Source organism: Tachyglossus aculeatus, chromosome X1 (genome assembly GCF_015852505.1).
Source record: "Tachyglossus aculeatus isolate mTacAcu1 chromosome X1, mTacAcu1.pri, whole genome shotgun sequence".
Taxonomy (NCBI): Eukaryota; Metazoa; Chordata; class Mammalia; order Monotremata; family Tachyglossidae; genus Tachyglossus; species Tachyglossus aculeatus.
The window spans coordinates 105,965,379-105,977,453 of NC_052101.1; the positions used below are offsets into that span (position 1 = coordinate 105,965,379).

At 42.1% G+C, this 12,075-nt stretch overlaps 1 protein-coding gene across 6 annotated transcripts in view; it reads right to left on the bottom strand.

Moving 5' to 3' along the window:
* CHL1 (cell adhesion molecule L1 like) overlaps nucleotides 1-12,075 on the bottom strand; it is a 217,082-nt gene that overhangs the window by 70,631 nt on the left and 134,376 nt on the right. For 5 of the 6 annotated variants that reach the window (XM_038771645.1, XM_038771644.1, XM_038771648.1 and 2 more), the window contains exons 6-9: nucleotides 6,125-6,247; nucleotides 5,144-5,314; nucleotides 4,162-4,209; nucleotides 466-586 (exon numbers count right to left, since the gene is read on the bottom strand). In XM_038771645.1, the coding sequence (XP_038627573.1) occupies nucleotides 466-586; nucleotides 4,162-4,209; nucleotides 5,144-5,314; nucleotides 6,125-6,247 (463 nt within the window). The remainder of the gene's footprint in view (nucleotides 1-465; nucleotides 587-4,161; nucleotides 4,210-5,143; nucleotides 5,315-6,124; nucleotides 6,248-12,075) is intronic. The other variant, XM_038771647.1, reaches the window with a different exon arrangement.

Consider the following 12,075-nt stretch of genomic DNA (forward strand, 5'->3'; position numbering starts at 1 on the left):
TGAGTTCCATTTTACTGCTGCATATAGGGGTCGCACAGCATGGAAAGGGGCTAAAGCTTGGGACAAGGCAGGAGTGAGGCAGAATGTGGCTCCTTTGGGAGGAAAATGACAATAGCTAAGCTCCTTTTGCAGAAGCTCATCCTAAGAGAGTGCAGCCACCATGAGAAACTTGGCCAACATTCTCATCACTACCCAGGGAGGATAGGTGGGGCACAGGAATTTTTTTTTCCATTCACTAAATTGCAGCCTCCTATGCCCAAAGGGGAGAACAGAAGACATTACAAATCAACATGTCATTGCCTATAGGTTGGATAATGAGGTGAAGTTCCATAATAAAACTGGCAGGTTTAAACACATAAAGAATGATTCCAGGTTTAAAAACATCATGTACAAGTGCCCACTAACTGCTCTTTCTTCATAGGACCTAATTTAACAAGATGATGAAACGTGTCCACAGTTACTTACAGGCCTTCAGCAAAACACTCAAGCAGGAGAGTGCTACCGTTGAGGAAGGTAACTGAAGAATGGCTGCCAGAAGTGTCAGGAGGCAAAAGCATTTTTGGTTTCCTCTGCTTGATTGAATTTGCTGAAAATATAAGAAGAAAATAAGCAGACTTTTTCAGTTAAAGCGACTCCATTTTGGGAGCATCATTCTCTTCTTTGTGAGTAAATATATAATCTCCACTTTACGTTTTACTCACCCATATAGCTATGAAATGTGTCATATAAATGGCACATAATTTTCGGTGTCCACGGTCTTAATAAAGCTAATATTACCCCATTAGTCCAGAATTATTTCAGCAATTCCAATACTGTGAACAGCAATTTTTAAGAGCTAACTCACAGTTCAATAAAAATGGGGTTTTTTTAGGATATGTTTATGGACACTCATGAACTGAAAGCATATTCAAATGATTTTTATTTTCTTTCTTAAAAGTATGCAAAGTTAATTCAGAATTCACCTGAAGCTCATTTTTATTCCCTTTTGAAAATGTTTGTTATGCTGTGCATAACCTAAATGGCGCATACAAAAATTGAAACTCTCAAATGTTGAAACTTTCACCTACCAGAGGAAAGATGGTATCTGAATAGCTTTTAATTTAGTAATATATTTTATTTGTCCTTATCAAGTTCCGACAGTCATCAAGTCCTTTTGCAGAGGTTTAAGTACTACTGAAATATTCTGACATGAATCTTTCTGACTCACTAGTTCCATCCTTCACTTACACTTAGGAATCTGCTGTGATAACAAAGATTTCCATATGACTGTGAAAAAAATCATTAGCCCACAAAAATGTGATTTGCCCAAATAATATATATTGGCAGTGACCGCATTCACCAATGTAATCTTCTACTGCTCCCCACATTGTTAAGCTGAGAGAGAGCATGAATCTGCCTGCAGGAAATACAACCATAATTTCCTCACAAACACAGATTTCTATGGAAATCAACCAAAATTGGCATTGAAAAAGAGGATTTATAATTCACTACGTTTTTATCAGTAGGCCTCCTATCTGATTTTCAGTGGGCACACTGCCTGACAGTTGTTTGATCTGCTTTGATTCTTTTTAGGCTCTGAACATGTGGGCCAGTGCTAATCTTAGTTGTATAACAGTACTATAAAAATGACTCATTGCTAATAAAGAGGGATATAATTATTTTTCAAAGAGGTGCTACCACACAAGTGCCAACTTTCCATCTGGAATGCGGGCACACATATGCAGTGGGTAAAGAGGTGGAGCTTTGAGGGGGCGGGTAGGAAAAGTAGGAAGCGGGAGGAAATGGGGGAGGATGTAGGATAAGGATTGTGATCCTTATTCATGTCAGCTCCTTTGAGGGCAAAGTCGTTTACCTCTGGCTTTCCCAGACAGCCTGGGGAATCCTCTGATGATGAGTCCTCAAGACTGTAAGCTCACTGTGGGCAGGGAATGTGTCTGTTATACTGTTATAGTGTACTCTCCCAAGCACACAGTAAGCACTCAATAAATATAATTGACTGAATGACTGGTCCTTTACTTCTATTGTACTTGCCTAAGCACTGGGTAAAGAGTTCTGCATGCAGTAAGGTGAGTGAGTGAGTGAAGTGGTTAGCTAGGGGAAATTCATTCATTCATTCATTCAATCGTATTTATTGAGCGCTTACTGTGTGCAGAGCACTGTACTAAGCACTTGGGAAGTACAAGTTGGCAACATTTAGAGATGGTCCCTACCCAACAGTAGGCTCACAGTCTAGAAGGGGGAGACAGACAACAAAACAAAACATATTAACAAAATAAAACAAATAGAACAGTAAATGTGTACAAGTAAAATAGAGTAATAAATCTGTACAAACATATATACAGGTGCTGTGGGGGGTGGAAGGAGGTAGGGCGGGGGGGATGGGGAGGGGGAGAGGAAGGAGGGGGCTCAGTCTGGGAAGGCCTCCTGGAGGAGGTGAGCTCTCAGTAGGGCTTTGAAGGGAGGAAAAGAACTAGCTTGGCAGATGTGTGGAGGGAGGGCATTCCAGGCCAGGGGGAGAACGTGGGCCGGGGGTCGACGGCGGGACAGGCGAGAACGACTCACAGTGAGGAGGTTAGTGGCAGAAGAGCGGAGGGTGCAGGCTGGGCTGTAGAAGGAAAGAAGGGAGGTGAGGTAGGAGGGGGTGAGGTGATGGAGAGCCTTGAAGCCGAGAATGAGGAGTTTTTACCTGATGCATAGGAAATGCGATTGTAAGGAAGGGAATTTGAAGAGGAGACAAGGAAGTTTTAGGAGGAAGGAGTTAGGGAGGGGAGGAGAGGCAAGCGCTTAGTACAGTGCTCTGCAATAAAGGGAGAATAGAAGGGGGAAAGAAAAGGAAGTCCACACTGCTGCCACTGCCTTGGTGTGTTTCACCCTCACCGAGCTCCTAGCTCCTTGAGGGAAAAGTCATTCAGTTCTTGTTTTTCCAAACAGCCTGGAGAATCCTCTGATGATGAGGAGGAGTCACAGCCCTGGAGTCACTATGACACTGGTTTAAAGCTAGTGGGGCTGCAGCTTCTCACTTGTTGCGTCTTGCCCTGGCATCTGTTGCTTGCACAGCAGCAGTGACAAGCACTGGTCAAAGCAGCAGCATGGAGTGGCTGCCTTGAGAGATTTTAAAGGTGAATCCCTGGGTTTCCTGAGCAGGCATGTGGTGAGATGGGCATTTGGCTCACTCTCACAGGGCATTGGGGTTGTAAGAGTGATGGTGAGAGAGAAAAAAATACCATTGTGGGTGTCATGACCTACCAGCAGAAGACAAGAGGCAACATCTTGGCTCCAACTTAAGCCCCTTTCTACCTTCCCCGAATTGGGTGAACTAGCTAAGTCTGCCCTCCCAGCCCAGACGGCTATGGGCAATACCTTCTCTTGTCCAGTGGACTTAAGAGCTATGAAACCACTTCATCACATTCCTACTTAGGCTATTTTTAGATTGTGAGCCCCTGTGGGACTGGGACTATGTCTAATTTCCACCTGTGTATTCTTTCCCAGTGTTATGTACAGTGCTCTGCACATGGTAAATGCTTAATAGATACTACTACTAATAATGATTATGGTATTTGTTAAGTGCTTACTATGTGCCAAGCACTGTTCTAAGCACTGGGATAGATACAAGGTAATCAGGTTGTCCAACGTGGGGCTCACAGTTTTAATCCCCATTTTACAGATGAGGTAACCGAGGCACAGAGAAGTGAAGTGACTTGCCCAAAGTCACACAGTTGACAAGTAGTAGAGCTGGGATTAGAACCCATGACCTCTGACTCCCAAGCCCAGGCTCTTTCCACTAAGCCACGCTGCTTCTCATATATATAATGGTATTTGTTAAGCACTTACTATGTGCACAGCACTGTTCTAAGCACTAGGGAGGTTACAAGGTGATCAGGTTGTCCCACGGGGGGGCTCACAGTCTTAATCTCCATTTTACAGATGAGGGAACTGAGGCCCAGAGAAGTGAAGTGATATCATATATATCTCAAGAATAGCTGCTTCTGCTATTACTACTACTAGGAATATTCTCATGTTGTTTTCACTGTGATCAAGTCTAATGTTTCAATGAACCCACCCGGGGAGTAATGGAGTAAAGTGGAAATTAGAATTCTAAGCATACAGGGTGTCGTGAGGGTAAAATTAAATTCCAAGTATCTACATGCGTGTTCAACTTACCCTTAGAACCAGTGGCATTTCGTGAACTTGAGTCATTAGCATGCTTTACTGAAATAAACAAAAATGGAAACCAAATACAAACATAACAGTTGATGCAAATGACAAAAACTAAAACCACATGAACATCTCATATAAAAATCAACAGAAACTGTGTCCTGAAATCACGAGGAAAATCAAAAGAATAAAATGAAGAATTAACTTTCAACTATATAAGAGTTGATAATGCAGCTTATGAATTATCCAGAGTCTTGGCTCCTTCTCCTTCATTCTGCTAGGTGCCTTGTGGCAATTTAAACTTGGCACCTTCCACAGAGGATGGAGTAACAACCAGTGGAAGAGCAAAACTCAAACAATTTGAAGTTGCTGTTTTTAATTGCTCTAGTGAAAGGTTTAATGAGAAGGACACTGGAAATATTGGCTACAATGATATATGTTGATAAACTGGATTTCATTAATTCTTGAAGAATAATGGGTACCATCACCACACAAAACTGAGAATTGGATGTATGGAAAGACCATACTTAGTTCTCTTTTAGCAACATCCTTTTGTTCTGCTCACATTAGGCATTCAATAGACATGATTGACTGATTGATTGGTCCTGGTTCTTCCTTCAAATTTTGGGGGCTTTCTTAAAGTGCACTGATTTGTTTATGAGTCATTGGGCGAGAGGAACCTGGAAATCAGCCCCTAAATTTTCACTGTGCCCTTAGCCCTGAGATAAGAGATGCATTCTTTGCATAGAGCTGCTGATTTTATCCCAAGAATCGTGATTCACTTTTTGGGCTCCATGGAAAAAAAACTATTGGAGGCTTATGGCTACAGAAGCTTTTTCCATCAGGAGGAAGCTACAATAGTTGAGATAACAATAGAAGGGTAAATATATCAATATAATTCATTTTCTCCAGTCAAATGATATTGAACAAATGATGTATGCTTGGGTTCAAAGCCATTGATGTTGAAAAATAAGCTACTTCGACTTACAACTCTTCACAGTCAGTTTCATTGGCATTTTCTGTACAATAGTTCTTAGTCTTGGAAATGCTGCAAAGCAACAGTAATCACTTCGGCTGTCATTTTCTTCCACATTTGCAAAATACAGATCACCCTTATGGCTCATGTATACTCTTTCATCTTGTGGAATGTGCTGCAAATCTGGAAAGAAAAAACAATTATCCAACCAGGCTAATAAATTAGTTACCTGACACTTCCCGCAGCATTTGCTATCCAAAAGTGTGAATTCTGTCTTGTAATGTTAGAACACTTAAAATGTGCCCCCATGTATTTTAATGAAATAGATCTACGTGTTTGGGGAAAAAACAAAAAAGACTTCCTGATTAAGTCAAGCTATTAAAATCTATGGTTTTCTATTGAAGTTATGACTTTGAAATAACATTTGTTCATGGTCTAGCAAACCCATGCACCTCAATTGTGAAGGTTTCATAGAGGAAACCTCAATGTTTGTTTTACATAAAGAAATAACCAATAGTCATAACCTTACTTATAGTGGCTTCCTGTCTTATTAATTAACAGACTTGCAAATAGTTTGAGAAGATATATAGGTTGGCAAAATTTCCTCTGTTCACAAATCGGGCAGAAGTTCTACCCTCTACCCCTAACATTGACCCTGTCTTCAGAGTCAGAGACAGACATGGTTTACCCCCACATTACCACCTCTTAAAACACAAATCTTTGCACATCTCACATTATCTGCAGCTTCTAAACTGCATATATTACTTTGACAGCATTTTCAATTGCACCCCTTACATTTATTCCATTTCTCAAAGGGTTAGGGGCAGATTCCAATTTGCTTTAGTTAAAAAGAATCTGGCCATATTCCAAAACACAAGTGCTCATTTTCACATCTGCTACAAAAGTAATAATGAGGTGGTATTGGTTCCTTTCTTTTTCCTTAAAGAATGTATGAAAAGATTTCCATAGTTGGTGTAATCAAACACAGCTCACCTATATTCATCCAGTAGATGTGTAAAGGTGGAATTCCTTTAGGGGGATTGCAGTGCAGGACAATTGAATCACCTTCTTCCACTTCCAGAGGGTCAATTTTTTCTTTGGGGAATTTTGGTACACCTGATACAGGAAGAGAAGGAACAATCTTAAACATTTGTATTTTCTTAGCCAGCTATGTATTCTCTCTCTCTTAGCTATAACTATTCATTAATTGATTCATATTTATTGAGCGCTTACTGTATGCAGAGCACTGTACTAAGCGCTTCGGGGAGTATAATACAAAAATTAACAGACACATCCCCTGCCCACAATGAGCTATGATTTTCAAATGCTAAGTCCACAGCATCAGGTCACTTAAATTGCTAAACAAAGTGGAGAGTAGAGGGAGACAGGCACCCTAAAAAGAAAGCAAAATCAAAAGTAGGAGCAGAGGGACAATCAAAGGCAACCTATGTCCATTAAAATGAACACAGAAAAGCCTCTTAATTAATTGCTCCCAATTAAAGAATCTGTAAAATCGAATTGCTCTTTGAACCAAAAACGTTGTAGTATTTCAAACCATTGTTTCTTTCCACTTTCCAGACAAGTCCTAAGGGAACCATATATATTTTGGTCAGCTTAGCAGTACCCAGGTAACCCAAATGAAAAAGTCAGTTGTCACCAGAAGAGTCAAAGTGAATTTCCAAACAAAATGTCAAAACTTAAACTTTTATTTGAAAAGCAAATGAGCTGAAATTTGAAAAATAATTCAACCTGGATATTTGCCATCAATGTTCCCTGATGCCTCTTAGCTATGGAGGCTTGGCTATAGAAATCAGGTGATTCCAATATCTTAGTGATTATTTCAATGTGTCATACCATGTCCCAAAGTGATACACAACAGACTGTCATTATTCTTGAAAGGGTTATAGCCCAGATGCTCATTAAGAATGCTCTTCTTAAGAAGCTGATAACTCTCCTGTGAAAGGGTGGGTTTTTTGTTCTTTTTTTTTCCCCTCCTGAGGCTGAGGGAATTTGCTGACATTTCTCTCTTCCACATACAAACCAGTTACAATGAATCATTTTTTAATGTGTTAACTCTCCGAGGCTCTTCATTGCCAGGAGCATTGTGTATAGTCCAGGACTTTTTCAAGTTCAGAAAACTGGTTTCACTATTCTTTATACAATCACATGGTTATTCCATCAATGAAATATCCTTGATCAACTGGTGTTCGTGCTGAATTTGTATTTTATTACACTAAAATTGGGCATTAAAGCTCTGTGATTTTTCCCATAATTTGCATAAATACATGTGTGTTGTGCTCTAGAAGTCCTAATCCCAAGGAAATAAAATGAAGACCAATAAAACAAATTCATAAAGCAGCATGGCATAAAGAAGCAGCATGGTGTAGGGGATAAAGCACGAGCCTGGGAGTCAGGTCATGGGTTCTAATCCTGACCCCTCCATTTGTCTGCTCTGTGGCCTTGGGCAAGTCACTTCACTTCTCTGTGCCTCAGTTACCTCTTCTGTAAAGTGGGGACTAACATTGTGAGCCCCATGGGGGACAGGGACTGCATCCAACTCGATTTGTTTGAATCTGCCCCAGTGCTTAATACAGTGCCTGGCACATAGTAAGCGTGTAACAAATACCATAATCATTATTATTAGTAGTAATATTATGAAGGCAGCCACATGCAAAATCCAACACTCAGGATCATTGTAGCAATGCCTGCCAGTGAACTTCCATTTCCAGGTAATTCCTACATGGTAAGGACTAGAGCAGCCAGGGAAGACAAAGTCAATATCAATCTTTAGCACAGTCCGTTAGTGGGCTCTATCACCTTGGGATTAATTAATTCATCAATCAATCAATAGTATTTGAGTGCTTACTCTGTGCTGATTACATAACTAGGTGCTTGGGAAAGTACAATACAATAGAGTTGATAGAAAGGATCCCTGCCTTCAAGGGATTTACAACCTAGTTGGAGAGATAGGAGACATTTAAATAAATTACAGCTGGGGGAAGCAGCAGAGTATAAGAATATGTACATAATTGCTGTACAGCTGTGGTGAGTATGCAAGTTCTTAGCTGGGATGGACCCAAAGTGCATTGATGATGCAGAAGGGAGGGAGAATGGGATGGGGAAATGAGAGGTTAGTCACAAAAGACTTCCTGCATACAATATGGTGCCATGGGTCATTCTTTGAACATAGGGAATCTAATGCTGCAAGCAAGAACTGGTGATGCCTATGTTTTGTTTAAATTATTTTTTTTAATATGGGCATCCCACCTTCTGTTACTCTCTAGGTGTACATTTGCATTGCATCTTGAGAATAACAGAAATCAGTCTGGCTCACATGACAGATCACCTTTTTTCATTCTCACCAAACACTTAGGATGTAACTAGATCCTAAGTCCCCTTACTGTAACTACTAGGTGTACATATAGTTAAAAAAGCATGACCATCTGGGCTGTGTATTATGAGTAGCAGCCTCATAAAATTGTTCTATAAGTTGGGATAACCATTACTCTCTCTCCATTTGAGACTGAGAATATAGGAGCTTTTAAAATAAAGACTGAAAAAGCAAAATGGAATCACATTCATTCATTCATTCAATCGTATTTATTAAGCGCTTACTGTGGGCAGAGCACTGTACTAAGCACTTGGGAAGTACAAATCAGCAATATATAAAGATGGCCCCTACCCAACAACAGGCTCACAGTTTGGAAGAGGGGGACAGACAACAAAACAAAACAAGTAGACAGGTGTTATCTTGTAAGGATGGCATAATTGCTAATGCACCTTATAACTTTTCCACTAGATTTGCAAACAGTTAGTTGTTCCACTAAACCAAAGTAAATTATTCAAAAGAAAATTTTCCACTGAAACTCTCTCTACAAACAAATGTGATTTAATTTGGTAGGGTATACCTGTTTTCACTAATCCAGATTTTTCAAATCTGATTTTGTAATAATCAGATTTGATTGGATCCAACTTTCCCCTCTATAACGTTCTAAACAGACTGCTTATAGACCAGCAAAAAATGTGTTTCCAGATCAATAGTCCTGATGCCAATCGAATCGTCTGAGTCCCCCTCCCTGCCCCACCCCATGCACTTGGAGCCTAGAACTACATCGAGTGTCCCGTGTCCCCTATCCCCACCCCTCCATCAGTGCACAGGGAATTTTGGATTGCACAAAGAAGGAATTACCTATCCCACCACCACCTCCACTCCTCCACACACAAGACCCCAACGCCCCACCCCTCCAAAGAAGTAGGACAGCGGCTCAGGTGATAACAACATGTCAACAATCACCCATCAACAACTAAGGACTTGAGAGTGCTCACCCATTCACTCGCAGCTCAGAACAAGTGGATTCCCCCACACCGGGAGTGACTAAGTCACCACCTAGTAGAATAAGATTGATGGCTTGGCTTCACTGACTCCATCCTCTCCTTGTTCTCCTTTTATCTCTTTGGCCATTCATTCTCAGTCTCCTTCGCAGGCTCCTCCCCCCATCCCATCCTTAAACTGTACGGGTCCCTCAATGTTCAGCTCTTGGTCCCCTTCTATTCTCCATCTACACTCACTCCCTGAGAGAACTCATTCGCTCCCACGGCTTCAACTATCATCTCTATGCGGAGGACACCCAAATCTGTATCTCCTCCCGTGTTTTCTCTCCCTCCCTCCACAGTGCTTTGCACATAGTAAGTGCTTAACAAATACCATCATTATTATCTCCTCCTGCCTTCAGGATATCTCTACTTGGATGTCCTCCCGCCACATCAAACCTAACATGTCCAAGACAGAGCTCCTTATCTTCCCTTCCAAACCCGTCCTCTCCTGAACTTTCCCGTCACTGTTGATGGCACAACCATTCTTCCCATCTCACAAGCCCATAACCTTGTCATCCTTGACTCCGCTGTCCCATTCATCCCACACAACCAATCTGGCACCAAATCCAGTCGGTCTCACCTTCATAACATCGCCAAGATCCGCCCTTTCCTCTCGATCCAAACTGCTACCACGTTAGTACAATCACTTATCCTATCCCTGCTTCCCAAGTATCCCTGCTGGATTACTGCATCAGCCTTCTTTCTGACCTCCCAACCTCCTGCCTCTCCCCACTGCAGCCTATACTTCACTCTGCTGCCTGGATTATCTTTTTACAGAAACGTTTAGGGCATGTGACCCCACTCCTCAAAAATCTCCAGTGGTTGCCTAACAACCTCTGTATCAAACAAAAACTCCTCACTATTGGCTTTAAAGCTCTCCAACACCTTGCCCCTTCCTACCTCACCTCCCTTCTCTCCTTCTACATCCCAGCCCACTCACTCTGCTCCTCTGGTGCTAACCTTCTCACTCTGTCTCAATCTCACCTGTCTCACCGCCAATCCCTGGCCCATGTCTTACCTCTGGTCTGGAACGCCCTCCCTCCTTAAATCCACCAAACAATCACTCTTCCCCCCTCCAAAGTCTTACTGAAGGTGCACCTCCTCCAGGAGGCCTTCCCAGAATAAGCCCCCTTTTCCTCAGCTCCCCCTCCCTTACGTGTCCCCTTGATTTGCTTCCTTTGCTCTCCCCCATGGCCCCACAGCACTTATGTATATATGTATATATCTATAATTCTATTTATTTATATTGATGCTTTTTACTTGTTTTAATGTCCGTCTCCCCCCACTCTAGACTGTCAGCCCATTGTGGGCAGGGATTGTCTCTATTGCTGTTTTGTACTTTCCAAGTGCTTAGTAGAGTGTTCTGCACACAGTAAACACTCAATAAATATGATTGAATGAATGAATGAATGAATGAATGAATGAACTGATCCTCCTACAATCTCCCCTGCTCCTCTTCAATTCCCCCTCCCCATATTCCTTGAAGTAACTCAAGATGAGATCTTTTGCCTCTTCCCCAAATCTAACTCCTCCACCTGTGCTTCTGACCTCATCCTTCCAAACCTTGACTGCCATCTTCAACTGTTCACTTTCCAATGCCTTCTTCCCCACTGCTTTCAGACACGCTTCAGTCTATCTTTAAAAAGACTCTCCCTTGACTGCACGGCTCCCTCCACTTATGGCCTATCTCTCTCCTACCATTTCTCTCCAAATACTTGAGAGAGTTGTTTACACCTGCTGCCTCCACTTGCTCTACTCCAACTCTCTCCTAGATCCCCTCCAATCTGGCTTCCGTCCCCTTTACTCCACAGAAACAGTCCTCTCTAAGGTAACTAATGACCTTCTCACCAGATCTAATGGCCTCTACTCTATTCTAACCCTCCTAGACCTCTCAGCTGCCTTTGACCCTATATACCACCCCCTTTTCCCAGAAACTTTATCCAACTTTGGCTTCATTGTCGTTGTCCTCATTCATTCATTCAATTGTATTTATTGAGCGCTTACTGTATGCAGAGCACTGTACTAAGTGCTTGGGAACTACAAGTCGGCAACATGTAGAGATGGGCTCTACCCAACAATGGGCTCACAGTCTAGAAGGGGGAGATGGACAACAAAACAAAACATGTAGACAGGTGTCAAAATCTTCAGAACAACTGTCCTCTCTTGGTTCTCCTCCTATGTCTCTGACCACTCCTCAGTCTCTCTCACAGGCTCCTCTTCTGACTCCCATCCTCTGACAGTGAGGGTCCCTCAAGGCTCAGTTCTGGGTCCCTTCTATTCTTCATCTACACCCACTCCCTTGGAGAATTCATTTGCTCCCATGACTTTAACTGCCATCTCTATGCAGATGATCCCCAAATCTAGACCTCCAGCCCCAACCTCTCTCCTTCCCGGCAATCTTGCATTTCCTCTTGCCTGGAAAGTGGACATCTCTACCTGGATTCCCCGCAGACACCTCAAACTAAACGTGTACAAAACAGAACTCCCTATTTTACCACCCAAACCCTGTAATCCCCATGTTTTTCCCATCACTGTAGACAATATCACTAGCCACCCTATCTCACAAGCCA